Source organism: Convolutriloba macropyga, chromosome 9 (assembly GCF_964194025.1).
Source record: "Convolutriloba macropyga chromosome 9, txConMacr16.3, whole genome shotgun sequence".
Taxonomy (NCBI): domain Eukaryota; kingdom Metazoa; phylum Xenacoelomorpha; order Acoela; family Convolutidae; genus Convolutriloba; species Convolutriloba macropyga.
The window spans coordinates 35,186,045-35,205,142 of record NC_134476.1 but is presented as its reverse complement, the minus strand read 5'-3'; the positions used below and the strand labels follow the sequence as shown (position 1 = coordinate 35,205,142).

The 19,098-nt window shown below is 33.7% G+C and overlaps 1 protein-coding gene across 2 annotated transcripts in view; it reads left to right on the top strand.

The window, feature by feature from the left end:
- LOC142345362 (uncharacterized) overlaps window positions 1-10,679 on the top strand; it is a 72,836-nt gene extending 62,157 nt beyond the window's left edge. The window contains exons 9-12 of one of the 2 annotated variants that reach the window (XM_075397393.1): window positions 1,080-1,228; window positions 1,708-1,957; window positions 5,056-5,215; window positions 9,488-9,932. In XM_075397393.1, the coding sequence (XP_075253508.1) occupies window positions 1,080-1,228; window positions 1,708-1,957; window positions 5,056-5,215; window positions 9,488-9,796 (868 nt within the window). In that variant the 3' untranslated portion in view covers window positions 9,797-9,932. Of the gene's footprint in view, window positions 1-1,079; window positions 1,229-1,707; window positions 1,958-5,055; window positions 5,216-9,487 lie in introns of both variants that reach the window. The other variant, XM_075397392.1, reaches the window with a different exon arrangement.
- The last annotated feature ends 8,419 nt before the right edge of the window (window positions 10,680-19,098 follow it).

Sequence of the window (19,098 nt, the reverse complement as noted above, 5' to 3'; positions counted from 1 at the left end):
TTTTTTATTTACATGAGATTGTGACTGTTATAAGTGAATACTTCAATTGATTAAATTTTTTTTATAAATAGATTTGTGATTGCCACGTTTTGAGAGCTCGAAGTATTTTATTTCAATGCACTTCAGCTTATATTAGAATTGGTGATTTTCGGTAATCATGGTTTTTTTTGGGTAAGAAAACGTCTGAAGGACGTTTGAAGCAATTTATATTAGTCTTGCGGTCTTTTTGTCCTACGGTATTTTTTTGGCCTGACTGATTTTTCGTCTCACACTTTTAATTTTCTGTCCTCAAAAACAGGATAAACAGGTAACTCGTGGAGAACATGCATTTCTCTTAGAGCCTCTCATCTTAATAGACTTTTCGTATGCGATTCAGATTCACCAAAATTGTTTTGGACAGATAAAATCAAGGTGTGGTGAGCGGTTCTTGGAGTTTGACCTCCACACCCCATTTCATCTCCCCCTTCCACTTGACGTCCCCTCGCATTTCTCACCTCCAACACATTTGCTCCTCAGACCACTTCCCTGGCTCATTGCTCCACCCGTAACCGAGCGCCCCATCCCCCCGTGCCCCTTCCCGCTGAACTCACGACCCTGACGCTAAGCTAAAGCTAGCCTCCTCAAAACCGTAGCAAGCTACTGACGTAGCCAACCATTCTCCAGACGTTTGAGAGCAATTCGCCCCATGTTAGTTTTTTGAGTTACATAAGAAAGAACAATCATCATTTTTGATCTCGTGAACAGTCGTTAAAGTCTTTAGTCTATCCCATTAAATTGATAGCCGAACTGAATTTCTGCAACCGCAGAATTTTTTTATGCAAGAGACATTTATCAAGTATTGGAATATTTTTTGAAGAGTTTTAGAAATTGACCAATATGCCATTTTCTGGCTTCTTTGGAAAGCTGACGATAAAACCCGAAAACGCTGGAATTTTGTATAAGATGCTCTTTCATCAATAAATATACTAAAATGGAAGCATCCAAAAGCAGAAGACTTGTATGCGCTTGCTAGTCTTATCAAAGTGCGTGGATGTTGGTATGAACAAGTTCTTTAATGATGAGAACAAGTTCTTTGATAGGTACTACTACAAATTGATGCTTGATGACAATAAGATGCCGACGATATTGAGGATGAGCAATCTCCAGTACCAGGACAGGGATGAGTATGTCTGCAATGTCACTGCTTTCGGCATCCGTGCATCATGGTCCACTCTCCTCAAGGTCAAAGGTCAGTTGTCTTAGAACAAACTCAGCATTATTTTGCCGATATTTTCAAATTACGTGCCTCAAATTGAATTCACGTAACTCTGTGAGGTATTAAATGATGTAGATACACAACGAGTGTATAAGTTGTTTAAATAGAGTTTTTGTATGCACCAAAGGCACAGAAAAAAATAAGAAGGTTTGATTTATATTTTAAGAAACCTTTTCTTAGATTATGCTTAAGCGTTTTCTGAAAGAATTTTTGAATAAGTTTTAAACCCTTGAGATTATATGACTTTTTTTGCTTATTCCAAAAGTGATCGGAAAAGTTTGTAGGAAACAAGCAGATTAGGGCGACCAGAGAAAGTTTCAAAATGGATTCGAATATTTACAAAATGGTTTCCAGGAGAAAAAATTGAATAAAGCTTACAGACGAGAATATGAGTTTTTGTTGAAGAGCGAATTTTGTATTAGTTATAACTATTAATAATCTGTGTTTTTCAGACAAATACTCGGCCTTCTTTCCCCTGGGTGTGATCATAACTCAGATGGTGCTCATTTTCACCCTCATATTCGGGGCAGAGAAAGTCTACTCTAAGAAGGGTCACGACCATCACCATCACCACCATCATAACCATCAACAGAGCAGGACCACATCCCACATGCACCTGGACGGCGCTGCTGGAAATAATGGAGTTGGTGCAGGAGGAGGATTGGATGTGAACACGGGAGGAACTATTCGAAATCGAGTCATGTAAGTACTTTCCTCAAATCTAATAGCTGTTGGTTCATCTAAAAATTATTGACAAGCTAATCCTCTGTGTTTGGGTTTTAGGTTATTGAAAAATACTTAAATTTTTTGGCAGCAAAATTTATTCTTTTCAGACTCCATTTTATTGATAAAATGAAAAAATGAAAACTTAATCACGATGTCCAGTAGGTTTAGCATATTAACTTAATATAATAACGGCTTTACGTCATCATTTTTTAAAATTGAATAGATCCTTTTCGTTTCTCTCGAGGTTAAGAATTAAAATCAATTATATTTAATTATTGAAGGTAATCAATTTTCTTTCAAGCTTATACGTATTTATGGACAGCTAATTAACTACAGTTTTCTTGAGAGAACGAAAAATAATGGTGTGGATAAAATTTCTAAGTGAACCAAAGTTTTGTTATCATTTAACTTTTTTAAGAAGTGAATGGTTTGGATTTATGTTTTTTTTGCTTAAAAGTTTCAGCTATTAGACGTCCTGCCTTTATGTACTACTCTGAACAAATTTGTTTCGTTTTAGCTTTGTTTGCTATTTATCAGACATTTTGCGTAAAACTTCTCTAGGCTAGTTTCACTTTTTATTCATTCTGCTCAAAAAAATTTTTTAAAGCAGTGGTTATTCTGCAAAGCAGTCTAGAGAGCCAAAAAGTGTTAATATCGAAAACGAAATCAACAACAGGAACGCGACGAAAACGCAAAGCTCAGCTTCTGATGCTGTTTATTAAAATATCAATCTAACGACTTACCAGATCTAATGTTTATTAAAAGTGATCTTATTCCCTGTCATTGAGAAACAGCATGAATACAAATGCCAAACAAAATAACATGAACTTTTGATATATTTTTTTGTAAAACATTATTTTTTTCTAGTTTTTTTGAAAATTCCAATCATGTGCATTGCAATCAATGGCGGCTACTTTACGGCAATCTGCTGACTATGTTTGCATTAATTAGGAATGGAGCAGACAGTTATTGCTTATGTATATGCATTATAATTACGAATACTTTACCATTTTGTTGGTAATTAATGTGAATTAATTTAAGAAATTACTTTTCTTGTTCTCGAAAAAATGACCCTTTCTTGTTTCCGCGAAAATAGCGGGGTAGTTTTTGATTAACCAAATTTGTTGATTCTTATCCCACTTGACTTAAATGCTACTTAAAAATTCGGTATTTTCTTGAGTTCAGCAGATACGCGACAATCTTTGGAGAAAATTAAATGCAACTTTAGTGTTTATTTAGTTTTAATTTTTTACAATATGTAGTTTTGTAGGAACCTTCAGAAAAGTTATGTGTATAATTCACTAAGCGCTGATGGTTAAATTTTTTTTGTTAGTTCGTTTTTAAACTTCAAGAAGCATGATTTGAATCAGATTCCTTCGCTCTTGTGTCAGAGTAACTTTTTAGTTTTCTTTGCTGTTTTCAATGCAGAAAGAATAATTTGAATTAACTCATACAGTTTTTTGGATGTTATCAGAAGCTTTTTACATTTGTGCCAAACTTTGGAGAGAACAGTTTTTTTTCAATATTTTTCATTCATTCAGGTTTTAACTTTGTATCATCTTTTTCTTTGCCCTGTTTTGTTGAAATTCCAAGCCCGTGTTGGTTGCAATATTTTGCACACTCAATTGAAATCTTTTGTCTTTCGACTATCAAATTTTTATAGCTGTGCGGAGCTATTATTGGCCTTGTCTTTGTTTTTTTATTTTATCTTCAAGATTTTGTGTTATGATCATATGACGTCACGATGACTTCAAGTATGGGTTTTGTGCATTAATTCTTGCAGTGTTTTGGTTGGATTGCGCTGGTATTTTCGTTTTATTGCACCAATTTCTTTGTTTTTGTTCATTTGCGTGAAAATTATTTTTAGTCACCTGTGATTTGGAGAATTTTTTCTGTTAATGACTTTTGTTTTCTTTAACTCGAGTAATTGAGCTCAACTGAGGATATAGTAATCTGTTTGATGGTTATTTGCAAGCAGCCTTCCCTATTAAAGTTTCAATCAATTAAACCATCAAAGCAATTATTTGAAAAACTATTTTTTTTCGGTTTCTTTCTTTTTATTGGTATCTTGAGTCTAAACGTCCATGAAACTATCTCAACTATTGTTTTGGTTATAGCCTTCTCCCTCATAAGTTTAAATTGTTTTGATTGTTGTTTTCATCGTCAGATTTGAACTTTTGTTTGCATTGGATGGAGGTTGTTTTTCTCATGCATTTAAATGGTAGCTTCAAAAATTTTGACCTGGTGGGATTTTGGAGCGCAACCACCCATTGTTTTCAAGTGAGACTACTTATAAGAGAATAATCATGCAATTGAAATATGTGATCTGAAGAAATGTGTTGTTTTGGGGAAAGTTCATTCTTTTTTCAAATAAAATATTTAAGATTATGGATGACTTTGAAGCTAATGACACCCTGTTAGAATTAATTCACTATTTTGGCCAAATAATTCATTTTTTCTCACCTTTCTGTTAATGTCTATTTTTTCCCTCCTGGCTTTTGACCTCACTTTGAGCATTGCATTGTGTTGCATTTCATGGTGTTCTCTGATACTCACATGTGTGTGTTTAGTTAGGTCATTCTTTATTAACCGTCCAAAAATTAGTTTTGCAAGGTGTGTTTTTTATCTACATTTTTTAATGTGAAAACGAAGATCGGTTCGTATATGCCTTTGAATCAATACAGTTAAATTTTTTCTTTCCTTTTTTCGCATATGCAATTTTTAATTCTGTTGGTGCCTTTTCGTCTTATGTCAATGAACCGATCTTAATATTGCGAGGTTCGGTATAGACCAAAAGCAGTTCAAAATATTTAATGAGTCGATACGATCAGAAATTGCTACGGTTGCTAAAATTGCAATTTTTGTCCAAGTTTTTTCCTTGTGGCAACCGGAATAGCTAATATGAAAAACATTGCTCTTATATGTTACAATTCAATTTTCAGCTTGCTTTTAAATCAGTTTTCAAAGAGACAGGGATCGCGATGAATGCAAAAAAGTTGAACTTGACTCAAAATTTTCCTATTTTTGTAGTTTCACACTTTTGTAGTTTCAAATGTGCGTATATTAATGTACAGCTCTTCACATTCGCCAAATCTCTCATCGTCCGGAGGCTCACGCAAAGCAGCCACGCACAATCGACATTACAAGCCAAACTATCAACACTCCTCCGCTATTAATAATAGTAACACCCTACCCACCACTCTCTCCAAACACGTGAACAACCCAAACCTTCAGGTAGAGTCATGAGTCATCACAGGCTCCAAAAACCCGGAAACTTTCCAGTCCGAGAAGTCATGACAGCACAAAGCTTTAACAATCATAACCCTGTGTCGTGTTACTGACGATTATTACATCATCTAACCAATTATATCACCATGTTGCGTCACCTTACATTACGTCATACGTCATCACCGATTTGCCCTGTTACGTCATGCCATTTTAAACGTCAATTTTCTCAGACAAGTCAAGTGGTTGTCGTTGGATCAAAAAATAGCGGTGGTACGGTTTTTGTGCGAAATATCGGGTTTGGGTTCTGTAATAATCAGTTTTCAGTTTTTCTATGGCCAGTGAAAGGTTTTGTTTGTGAACTAAACCAATTGTTTTCTCGGCTTTTGGTTATGGGTACATGTTCGTTAGCTTCAAAAATAGTTTCTTAAAATAATTAATGTAGTGGAATGTACTGACGAAAACTTATATTTGCATTGCTATTTACCCTTGTGCTTCGCTTAAATTAACTATTGAAGATCACATATCAAAATTTGGTAAATGATGAAGAAAACTATCATTTTATGGCTAAAAAATATTATTACCCCATAATGGTTATTTCTACCTGCAACGTAAAAATTTATTTCGAATAATGCAACATAATTAAGAATGCAAAACAATCAAACTAATTATTTCACAGTTTTTCAAAATCTCGAATTTGAGAGAAATTGTTGTTCTCAAAATGGTTTCCGAGTTAGTGACTTATTAGTCATTGGAATAATTAATTCTCGTAGCAAAGAACTTATGATTTCAAGTTCCGCGAGCAGTAAGTAAAGACAGACTGCTGAAATTTTCATTTTTGGTTGATTTTTGTTCCGACTCAGTTTAGTGAGGCAGGAACTATATGCTCGACTGGTTTTTTTTCGGTCAATTTTCGCCGATCGATATATTCATTGTTCAGGGTTGATAGTGGTATCATTGTAAAGTTTGTCAAGCGTAAATTTTCAAATTACAGAGATTTTTTTTGGAATTTCGGATTTTCTGAGGAGTTAAGGGTTTAAAATTTTGTGAACGTTGACCTAACTTCCGTTGTCTTGTTCTTATATTTCAGTACTTTTTGCTTGAATTTCGATCATTTTTTGTTAGAAATATGTTAAAATTGTTAACCACGGTTCCATTGGTTTTATGTTTAAAAACAAAAACGAGTTGGCAAATAGTTTGAACCAATTGTTTTGGCTAAATTTTCAGCAAAATCTTTTGAAAATTCAGATTTTTTTTCTTTTTTTTCGCTACAAATAGCATCAAATATGGCTACTTTGCCCACCTTGTCCAGTTTGACCGGTAGTGTGGACTTAGAAACTACTGAAACAGTCTTCGTTTACTCCGATATGGGCTAATTGTACCTCCGGTTCCTATGAAAGTTTTCCGGAAATAAAATTTTGCGGTATTTCGCTAATTTAAACCGAACTTTATAAATAAATAAAAATTTATTTGTTATTTGCTGATAAGAAAAAAGTTTCTGTTGGCCGAAATATAGAAAACGCAATTTTTAAGGGAATCGTTTTTTTTAAGTAGCCGCGCAGCGACAGCAAGATCAGTTTTGGCTCATAGTTGATTTTTGCAAAGAAAAAAGACTCGGATTGTATTTTGAGTCAGCCCTTTCTAAGACATTTTTTTGCAATTTTTTCATCCCAATAAAAGACAAGACTATTTTCATTTGAAATTTAATTGATGAAAGTTTACGTTCAATTAAGGACCAATGAAAAACTTTTGTTTTTTTGGGTAAAGCTCAGGGTTTTACAAAATTGTTTTTTTAAGCGTTTCAATGAATTTTTGAGTTTTGTTAGCATTTGATGCTTCTTTTTGTGGCATTAGGGCTGAGTCTAATTATTCAGATGTCTAATTCCATATCTAGCGAGTTGATGAAGAAAATACCTAATGGCTTCAGTTGATACATAATGACTTTATGGTAAAATTACTCGTTAAGTATCTCAAATACATCATTTATTGATAAATTGTCTTTTGGTCAAATTTGCTATTTCGTTAAGAATTGGAACATTTTTCGTTTTAATGAACGAGCATCAAGAGCTGGTGCATTATTCAAATATTATTCGGATTGCAATTGTGCGCATTTAATTTTTCTGAAATAAATTTGACTTTTGTTGTTTTTAAGTAAGTGACCAAACAAAGATTTCAATTTAATTTTCCCTTTCTAATAGGTAAAACTTGCATGGATACAAAAGCCAATAAACATAAAGCTTCTTGGAATGTCTACCTGAGCCTTGTATATACTAATGGATAATAAAATTTTGGCAGCTTTTGAAATTTGAGATCTTATTTTCCGCCCAAATTTAGTGATGTGGGAACTATAGGCTCAACTAGTTTTTTTGTTCAGTCAATTTTTGCCGATCGATATAATCATTGTACATGGTTGAGAGAAGTATCGTTAGCAAACTTCTGAAGCGTAGAATTTCAAATTTTTTTTGGAATTCCGTTTTTTCCTGGGAGTTAAAAAGGTCTAAAGTGTTTTGAACGATAGCCTGACTTCCGTTTGTTTTTTTTGTGAATTTTTTAAATTTTTTTGCTTAAATTTTGAAAAAAATTTTGCTTGACTTTTGATCAATTGTTGCTTCAAAAATGACAAAAATTGTGAACTATGGTTTTATGTGTTTCAAGATTAAAGACAAAAAAATGTCGTATAGTTTGAACCAACTGTTTTGCCCCAATTTTCAGCTATATTTTTGAAAAATCAGAATTTTATTCCACTAAAAATGGCGTTAAGTATGACTTTTCTGCTCACTTTGGCACTTTTGGCCGACGTAATGCAAAACTACTGACATCAATTTTTCAATTCATATATGCGCTAATTATACCTCCGGTTTGTAAGAAAGTTTTCTGGAAACATTATTTTGCAGTCTTTCGTTAAAATGAACCGAACTTCATAAATAATTAATTTATTTTTGATATAAAAAAATTTTTGCTAGCCAAAATAGATATAACATTTTTTTTTGAAAGAATTGTTGTCAGAATTGAAGCAACCTCACAGCGACAGCAAGGTCATTTTTGGTCTCATAGTTGATTTTTGCATTGAAAAGGATTCGGTTTGTATTTTGGGTCTGTCCTTTATAAAATTTTTTGATCCCAATTACAGGCCTGTCTATTTTCAATTTAAAATTTGGTTTAAGTAGCCCACATGTGTTAACATTTGGGCCAATGATTGAAATATTGTGTTTTTTGAGTAAAGCTCATGGTTTTATGAATCGACAAATTGTTTTTGTAAATTTTAATGAGCTCTTGAGTTTTGTCGGCATTTGATGTTCCTTTTGATTGTGATACGGCTAAGCTATCCAATTCTTCCAGTTGATAAATAAGGGTTTTTTAATTTTAAAACTCGATAAATAGGCAAAATTCAACATTTATTTTTGATTAATTGAGTTTTTGGTCAACTTTTCTATTTTTGTAACAATTGGAGAGTTTTTTATTTTAATGAGCGAGCGTCAGGAGCTGGAGCATCAAGAATATTATAATTCAAATATTATTCGGGTTGTAATGATGCGTTGTATATTTTTTAAAATACTTTTGTCTTTTTTTTTGTTATTTTTTATGTAAGTGACCAAACAACGATTTGAAGTCAAATTTCAATTACCAGCAGGTCAAATTGACGTGGAAACGAAACCCACTAAACATACAAGATAATTTCAGCGATCATATCCGTATGATATACGTTAAGGAAACAAAAATCAGGTTCACCTGAAAATCGAACTAATAGAATAATTTAGCGCTTTAGACTTGAAACCTCTAGTCAGACCCAAATAACTTTAGGTCACTTGAGCTCAAACTCTTGGGGATAGCTTGTAGAGCAATTCGTGGTTAGTTGTTTGTTTTAAGCTCTTAATTTTTAAGTTGAATAGTCCATTTTTTGGTTGTATTTTAGTATGATGTTAGTTTTTCCTTCTTCCTCCTTCTCCGAAGTTTCTCATTGGCATTGTTCTTTGTGAAGAATTATGAGTTCAGAATTTTCAAAGGTGCAGCCTTGATGCTAGGGTACGTATTATACCCAGGGATTAATTTAGTTGTCGATTCCGAGCCCGTTTTGCTAACAGGAACCTTTTTAGAACTTTTTTAGACCTAGAAAAACTTGCAAACGATCACCATTTTGTCGCATTATAGTGTTGATAAAATCAAGCATCACCATGACCGCTAAGCTAAGTTATTAAACAATTTTAACTGAAATATGCCATTCCTTATTATGGATGCAATAGTTGTGCTTCAAAACTATTATTGTTTTTTTTTTTCGTCTAGGAATTTATCTGGGAGCGTGGCTGCAATTCCGACCATTACAAACAACCCAATCCACAACAACATGTATTCCCAACAACAACAACCACTACCACAACATCAACATCAGACTTTGGGGGGCTTCAACAACAACGCCCCCATCAGCGCCATCCCCCACAGCCATTCGACAACCCCCTTGATAGCGCAACCCTTATCGGGGGGTACGAGCCATTTAGTCACCACCAACCCTCCCCCTCCTCCCCCACCCCCTCCGCCCCCGGCTCCGCCCGGAATCGTGCCCATGGATATGCCTCTTATCTTGCAGTCCCATAGCCACAATCACCAACGCCCCCTCTCCCCCCAACAACACGTTAACCCCTTGGGACACCTGGGGGGCTTTGAATCAGGGGGTTCGATTGTGTCGACGATGAACAGAAGTGCCACCCTTCCCGTCCATGCCAGGAGTCCACAGAGCACGAGAAGTGGCGTGATATAATAACCAGCTGTTATAACTACAGCGGTTATAACTCATCTGCAGTTAAACTTAGTTCTCTGGAAACATGTTATTACTCAATCGAATTTGATTATACTGGCGAGCTTTGAAAAATTCTTTCTGATGTTTTATTGTGTCCTAAATGTTTGTATGAACAAATCCAGACCATTTAGACTCTGTGTAGTGTTTGTTATTTAATGATTCGGATGTATAGCAATAAGTTTGTTCAAGTTTTGTTTATTTTGTCTTTTTAATTTTGCTACTATACTTGATATGTTAATTTTGGTTTCGATCATATAGGGAGCTGTTTTCTTTCCACCGTTCATATATTAGAATCTATACACGATTATAAAGGTTCAAGTGAAATTGTAATGACTAGTTACATTTCTTATGCTATTTGCCATCAATTGTGTTCAAAATCTCTTACAGGCTTTGAGATGTAAAATTTGTTTACGTGGAGAAGAAACAGAGCCGATCTTTGATATTTGAACATTGATGCATCCAAATACATCTATTGTCTTCAAATCTTTTAAGCCTGGCAGTTTTGTGGTTGTCGCTTAACTAGCACCAAACATTAGCCTCAAAAATTACCTTATGTTTATAATGCAAATGTTGGACGCTTAACATCCTTTTGCACGAATCTTGCGAGATTTACATCCAGTCCCAAAACCTCTCTCGAGAACATGCTTCTTTTACTGATTACAGGTGATTTATCAACTGTTGATTCAACTGACCAACAATTGAATGAAAAATATCATTCGTCCCCGGGTGTTCAGAAATGAGATAATTGGCACGTGGCAAATGAACAAACACCGGAAACCAATAGAATCTTAACTTATGTTCATAATCAGTCAGTTTCCACAGCTCAGTATAGAACTCTGTGCGGAGCACAGAATATCATCAGATAGGGAATATGTAGCAGTTCAAAGTATTGCACCTAACACCAGGAACTATAAATAGCATTCAAATCCATCCCCCCTTCAGTGTACCATCCAATGCTACATTGGGTATAGGATTAGGACCCCCAACCAGCTTACCAAAAATTGAATATATTCAAGCGTACATACGAAACCCCTTACAATATCCATCCCCCAATACCTTATATTATCAGATCGCAAAATGTTTCGTTATAGGATTTTCACACCGGGTTGGACCTCCATGTTTCTGGAATCATACACAATACCATTATTTTGTTTTCATATGATTGCTTCTGGTCACAGTTTAAAAAGCATGGAGCACCGTTGAACCCGACAATCTTCACCTAAAAAGCCCAAAAATTTTATTTTGAAATAAGTTTTTGGAAAATACTAACATATGGAAGAATAAATTTTGCGGCTCGTTTGCTGTGTTATGTTTTGTTGCACCTGCATTTTGTATGAATTTCTGTTTTTTTTACAAATGAAATTTTTCCAAAAATTGCTAGTATTAAATTTTTCAATTACAAGAGTTGCTTATAAAATTCAATTTTCTGTCGCTTTTTTGCAGATAATTTTTTTCTTACATTATGTGACCAATGCCCGGAAAGGCAAAATTGTAAAAGTTTTGCGTTTTATGGAAATGAGAGATATTTTGTCATTTTCAATTTTTCTCAACAATTTTCCTCGATGGAATCTAATCACCCAAATCTTATAAAATGACTGAAATAAATTACATACGTCTTACAAAAGCGATTACATTTTGCAACTCTTGTTCACTGATACACATAAACCAATTCCGCAACTTCGGGTATGTAAAAATGGTATTGGAGGTTGCTTTATTTTTGAATAACACAGTGAAACAAGTGCTCTAGGGCTATAAGGAATGCTTCTCTAAAACCTAATAATTTTACGACAGAGGAGTAAATATTGTTTTATCAGAGTTTTGTTTAAAAGTTATCCTCTCAGTTTTATGGAGCTAAGGGGATATATCTAAAATCAAAAATATGTCAATCAAAAATGATATCAATATAGAGCTGTGGCATATTTCTGAAATTAAAATTTACCTCAAATAAAATTCATAGTCTAAGTGTGGTATTGGCATATTAGTTAAATTTAGGAAAAAATAATTAAAGGTGATAGCTCGAAAGATAACCTCGGGGATAACCTCTTAAATTCCACTGCCAAGAAAATGTTAAAATTCAGTATTTTAAAAGGAAAATCAACGGTTAATTGCGATTTCTTTGTTTGTGAATTTTGAAAGAACTTCAATAGATCGTGGTTAATTTCGTGGGACAATGATTGATAGCGTGAAAGAACTTCAAGCGTGAAAGAATTTTGAAAGAACTTCAATAGATCGTGGTTAATTTCGTGGGACAATGATTGATTTCGTGGGACAATGATTGATTTAATAATCGTGGGACAATGATTGAAGCGTCTTTTGTGTTCAAAATTGCTTGTAGCCTATTTTCGATGGACTTGAGTCTGATCAGAGGCAACTTCGAGGGCACTTGAGTCTAATCAGAGGTAAAACCGAGAGCAGACTAGTCGGATTCGAGCGCGCATCAGTCTGATCAGACGTGACTTTCGACCACGTAAGTTCGCACGCACATCAGTCTGATCAGACGTGATTTTCGACCACAGGAATCTCTAATCCAGGGAGGCTTTCGAGCGCATTCCGAGCACACGCAGGTTTTCAAGCGCAGGGTTTTGTCTGGGTAGTTCTGATCAGAGATCATTTTTGTCTGGTCAGAGACTATTTTATTCTGGACTTCAACCTGGGTAAATAGGCAACCGTGTATGTACCCGCGGTACAACCTTGTTGCCAACTGATTTTCGAGCAATCTTGAAAATTGAAAACCATGGTTACAAATGTCTAATGAAGCTCTATAAATAATTCGATGCGCAATTTTTGATATTTATTAAATAGTTCTTTTGCCCACAATGTTGTTATTTCCCGCGTAGCCTCTTCCTCGTATACCCCCTAGTCAAGACCAGATGGTTATCTTGCAAGATCTTCCAAGATTCTTGCAAAAAATGTTTATCTTGCACGATCTTGCAAGAAAATGGTTTTCTTGCAAGATCTTGCATGACGATGGCTATCTTGCAAGATCTTGCAAGAAGAATGGTTATTTTGCAAGATTCTTGCAGGTTCGTTTCGGTCGAGCTCTGCTATTATTGGCTGCTTTAGACGCATTATCTTTCATTTAGCGCAAACTGTTACCAAAATATAGTGGAATGAGTTTTCAGAGATCATTTGAAACAACATTTATACCAGATATCTGTATTTTATTACAGCCGTTGGTTTTTAACACTGGTTACTCTCATTTATTTACATTAATTCGTGCTTAAAATTTCCTGTTTTGCAACTATGGAAAACAATTTACTTTCTTTTTCTGAATTGATTCAATTTTTAGTTTGAGCGGAAGAAAACAAAGTTGATGCTATTTTGGTTGTAATTATCTATCACAATGTAAAAAAAATTGATGGGAAGCAATGTTCGCCTCTCATTCTGATATTGTTCGATCAGGTTCCATTTATTTGCATATTTGCAAGATGAATGGTTATCTTGAAAGATTCTTACAAGACAAAGGGTTATCTTGCAAGATCTTGCAAGATTTTGGAAGAAAATCTTGAAGACGATGTATCGTCTTGCAAGATTTTGCCAGAATCTTGCAAGATCTTGCAAGATAACCATTCTTTGTCGACTGGGGCCAGCAGCAAAAGTACATTTAAAAGGAAATTTAAAGCACAAATACTTTTTTTTCGGAAAGTGCTTTTGAGTTCTTAGTGATGCTGTAATTACTCAGCAGTGGAACTATTAATAGGTATTGTTAATCAACGGACTAAGTGAAAATGAGTCTAAGAATTTTTAATCCCCCTAGAAAAACAAGAGATGTGCAACAAGGGAAGAGAGACAAGATTGCGAGTGTTAAGTAAATTGAAGACAGAAAAACATCAAAAAACATCAGTTTTAAAGGAAAATCATAGTTTAAATTGAGAGTTCGAATAATTTCGCGAATCTCTCTTTAGAACTTCGAATTTTAGTAGATTTGGGTTTATTCCATATTTTTTTCGAGAAAAATGACAAAAAACAAAATGTTTTTTTTTTGAATTGGAGGAACAATGATAAAAGAACAGAGAAATCACATCTATTTCCTGATTTTCAACGTCTTTTGACTTAAAATTGCTCTTAAGTTATAGTAAAGATCGAACCATCAGTTTGTCGCACTGCCTTCATAAAAATAGCCATTTTTCGTCAGTCTAGAGGTATTCTATAGATCTTGTGGTTTTCAATACAACATTGTTATGTATCCCATTCTACCAAAGCAATAATAAAATCTATCACGAAGCTGATCACTCCGAATATCTGTTAGAAGTATGTCCAGATTGCTTTAAAGGGATTAAGTAATTAGCATTGCTCATTGATTGTTGGATAATTCTGTTTTGTTTTCTTTGATTTTTCTTTTTCTAAAAATGCGTGCCAAGCTAATTCATATAGAACCAATGTGTATAAATACATCAATAGTTTTTTGAGAACCAGGCAATGCTCAGCTGTCGACTGTGACTTTTATTACCGATATTTGACCATTTTTTTGTTCCGACCCCTCTTGAGGGGGGAGGAACTATATACTCAAATGTATTTTTTGTTCAGACAATTTTGACCGATCGATATATTCATTGTAGAGAGTTGAGACTGGTATCATTAGAAAGCTCGTCCAGCGTTGAATATGGAAATAAAAAGATTTTTTTTAATTTCATTTTATACAGGGAATTATCAAGGTTTAAGCTTTTGAGAAAAAAGAGTGAATTCGGTTGATTTTATTCACTTTTTCTGGAATTTTTGAGTAAAATTTCCTCAATTTTGCTAAAACTTGTTGTAAGAAAGTGTTGTTTATTTTTTTTCCGGAATTTCTGACTAAAATTTCTCCAATTTTGATAAAATTTTTGTAAGAAAGTGTTGTTTTTTTTATTTTTAAACACAAAAATATTCTCAATCTTTTATTTTTTTTTGTCAAAAATTCCGGCTAAATATTCCAAAATTCAGACTTTCTCATCAAAAACAGCATGAATTAAATTTCTTGAATCCACTTTGATTGAATTTACACACCCAAACACCACAAACACAATCTTTGTAGACTCAAAAGGAGGTTATTTCTACTTTAACTTCCGTTGCAAGTGCTCTGTAATTAAAACTTTACCTTTTTTTGATAACTTTACTCGTTGATTATCAAAAACGCAGCGTCTGTTTTTGAATTTTTAACTAACAAATTTTCTATATCTATAACGTTTCCAAAAGGGCGTTCCTAATGGACGAACAATATTTGCAGGGCTAGATTTGGACCAATCGTGGAGTGTTAAATTCCAAAAATAATTAGGATTGTAATCAGTCGTCTTTTTTTTAAAAATAAATTAGTCGATCTTTCTTATATTAAGTAAAGAACAGAGCTTTCAAATCACTTCTCATTAGCGATAGGTCCAATTGCCATCCTAATTAGCTCAAATTTAATGCATCTAGTTTTTAACTTTAAAGCTTACGGTCGTTTTGACTTTTAAAAATAATTGACTTTAAATGAATAATGGTTTATTAAATTTCGCCTATTTCTTTCATAATTTTGTCAACTTGTATCTTAGTGTCAGCACAGACAAAATAATTCTTTCTACTGATTTAGGGTTTATTACCAATCGCGGTTTTATGCCTTAAGTAATTGTTTTCTGGCTTTGATACTACTAGATTTCACATTTAATTAGTTAATGGCCCATTTTTCGCGTTTTCTAATTTTGTCACATTATCATGTTATTGACAGTTCATATATTCAATTATTGGTGTTCCAACATAGAGCAAAATTGATAATATTGAAATTTTTAAAGATAAAGATTAAGGTTTTCACCGCTTCGACACTACTTTCTCGAAGAATTTAATTGAATTTTTTAAATTCTGTCTTTAACTTTCGTTTTAAATTTGTCTTTTTAGTCATTTGAAGCTTCCTGTACCAAGACCGTGTTTCAGTGATTTTTAATTGAAAAAATATGAGCCAATGTTCTGATATTAGTAGATAGCTGATGGCTTTCAAGAAATTGAAAACAATTGTTTTGCAAAACAAAAAAAAACGTTCTAATTTCGCAATTTTGTTCATATTATTGTCTGTTTGATACCTAGTCTCGTTAATTACAGGCCATATATGACATAATTGGTGTCAGGAGAAGTGATAAAAAAATTGATGTCAAAAAATCTAATGATTTTAAAGGATTCGTTATGACTTTACTGGCTTCGACATGGGTTTTTCACAATTTTTTTTTTGATTTTTTTCTCATATTTGACAACCTTTGTAGGCGTAAGACATATTCCGGATAAACGCAAGTCTCAAGCGCTTCCTTTAGAAGAATAAACCAAAGTATTTAATTATTTTTTGATTTGTAATTAATGGCTTTAATGACTTTAGAAATAAATTTTTTTTCGAAAAAAAAACAAATTTTACTTAATTTTGCCTTTTTCTTTTTGTCTAATTTTAACCCAGTTTCAATAATGAGAGGTCCCAGAATATATTATCAGTGTTCAGTAAAGGTGATATTTGAGAGCCAAAGTATGGCTTTACTGCTTTGAAAGCGTTCTAATTGATTTTTCGTTCTTTGTCTCTTTGTTGTTCATCGGTAACCTCATAAAAAATGATTTCCGACAGTTCTTAGTTCCCTTCAATAGAAGTGTTGTTAATCGTAAAGCTATGGGATATGTAGTTGTTTTCTAATGTTTCTTATTGCTTTGAAAGTAATTGTTTTTTTAAAGAAAATAAGCAAGATTTTCAACTTTACTGTTTTTCTTCTTTATTGTCTAATTGTTACAAAGCCTCATTATGGACTGGTTCCATATCTTTTCTAGTGAGTTACAAGCGGTTTTGTTTAGTTTCAATTTTATCTGAAGCTTTTCTGACTTCGTTATGAAGTTTTGTTTTTGAAAACGGACATAAAGTTTTTGATGTAATTAATGTTTGTTGTTGTTGTTTGACTTTGCTGTTCGTCTTGACTCGCTTCCTTAATATTGGCATATCTCATCAACCTAATGCATCCTATTTTACGCCACTGTGTTGTTTGCTTTGGGGGCTATCTTTCCATTCATACACCAATTTTTTTTCTAGAAATACTTGAATTATTGTGTTTTTCTATCAGTTCTTCATTTGGTAGACAATTTTGCCAAAATTGTGGATGAACGGGGTCAGAACCTTATGTGCAATCGCACATTACCGAGCCTCCTTGTTTAAATTAAAGAATCTCATGTTCGTCGATGTTCCGAAATGTGAGTTTACCTGAGTAGCAATCTGTTGTCTAGAGGCATTTAATGTTGACCATTCCAAGAAGCATGAATCGATAGCTTAAATATGGATTATTCCAATAGGTTCTGCTACTATTCACCCCAATTTAATTCCCTCTCCAATTTTTAATCTCATATATTTTCACCAGAATATCACTTCAGATTGCAAACTTTTCGTTCCAAAATCCATTTTCAAACTCTTACTTTGAGTATTAACCCCCAAATTTTTTTTCCTAAATGTTGTTTTGAATCTTGAACGTACAGTGGATTTTGATTAATTGAAAATTGGTGTTAAGCGATAGAGGTATGAAATAATCGGAGTTGAAGCGATAAGTGGGTGAACGAAAAGAGGTGAAGAAGCTGAAAACTTATAATAGTCTCAGAAAACATAGCAGATAGTCAGCAGGAAGCTTTTCAAGTTTTTATTCTCAATGTTGTATCTTGTCCATTTAGAGCTATTTAATAAGTTTTGGGCAACAACACTCAAAGAATCACAAAACGGTCTAGGAAATGAGCCCAAATGGCACCTAAAATAATTTGTTTGGTTGTGATAGTTTCATAGTAAGTCCCACGGGCCGGTTAGGCACAGTTATGGCCCGAGAGGCATGGCTAAACGCAATAAAAAAGGTTATGCAGTTATCAAAAACTTTAACTAAACTTTGCCAATTTTACTATACATGATGCTATGAGACATTTTTTCTTCTCGGCTTTGAAAATGATCGCGGTTTTTATTACTGAAGATTAATGAGCAACTCGTAACAATTATGCTTGTTAACTCGTATTAATACTTACCAATGGCTTCGTCATCATTGAAAGTTTCCAGTAAAGTGTACTTCTCGTGTACTCGCACGAAATTGTGGCAAAAAACACAAACTGTTATTCGGAACTACTGTTTTCAAAATTTTGTTGGAACGATTATTTGAACAATGATAGAACAATCGTACTTTTGAAAAAGAATTTAAAATTTTTTTAAGCATTTTACAGAAAAGATTTTCTGGTGAAGTGCCCGCCTCCGATGAAACTCGACATCTAATCTATAAACCTTTATTTACGTTTATATAGCTGCTGATGAGCAATCCTATCGATCCTACCTATAAAATTATTACCTCAATTGTGAGAGAACGTTTATGAAATACAGAGTACAAATTTGTAAGTGGATTATTGAACGAAAAAATCAAGGGGAACAAATTGGATATAATGGCATCGGGTATACTGTCACACAAGTTAAGACTTCTCGTCCCTATACCCCACTCAATTGGGGGACACACATAAGCTGAAAATTGTTTTTTGTTTTTATCACCATATTTCGTTTTTCGTTTTAGTTTTTCGTTTTAGCACCATATGCTTCTCAAGAAAAGTTGTAACGAGCATAATAGGAAAAATTAGAGGGCTTCACAAAGTGTGTTTGAGTCAAGAAGTCAAGTAATCAGTTCAAAAATAATTTTGTCTTCCTTTTGCCAAGTTTTATCCAAAACTTATTTAAACTTAATTTTGTCAACGGCCAGGTTTGCTGAACTCTTCTTCTGACTCTATTAAAATAGAAAAAATTAGAAAATAGAGGCGCTATGTTTTTTTGCAAAACAAAGAGAATTGGTGGTAATCTACAGGCTTTACTAACCAAAGGGAAGTAATTTTTTTCTATCGTTTTTATTGTTTTTTAAGAATTGAACTTGTTCAGACGTTTCACTTTTTACTAAGCAAACTGATTTTTGACTTACTTCATTCGAAAAATAAAATTTCATATTGAGGACACAAGACCAGTATTATTAATAGTAAAAAGGCGAATGTGAATAATTAGAAAAAGTGGCCCGTTACAATTCGTTAAAATCACACTTCCCCCCGTCAAAACTAGTTCTCATCCCACACCTACCTGAGGACTGAAATTCGCAGTATCCTACCACCTCTCCGTTTCATTCATCTC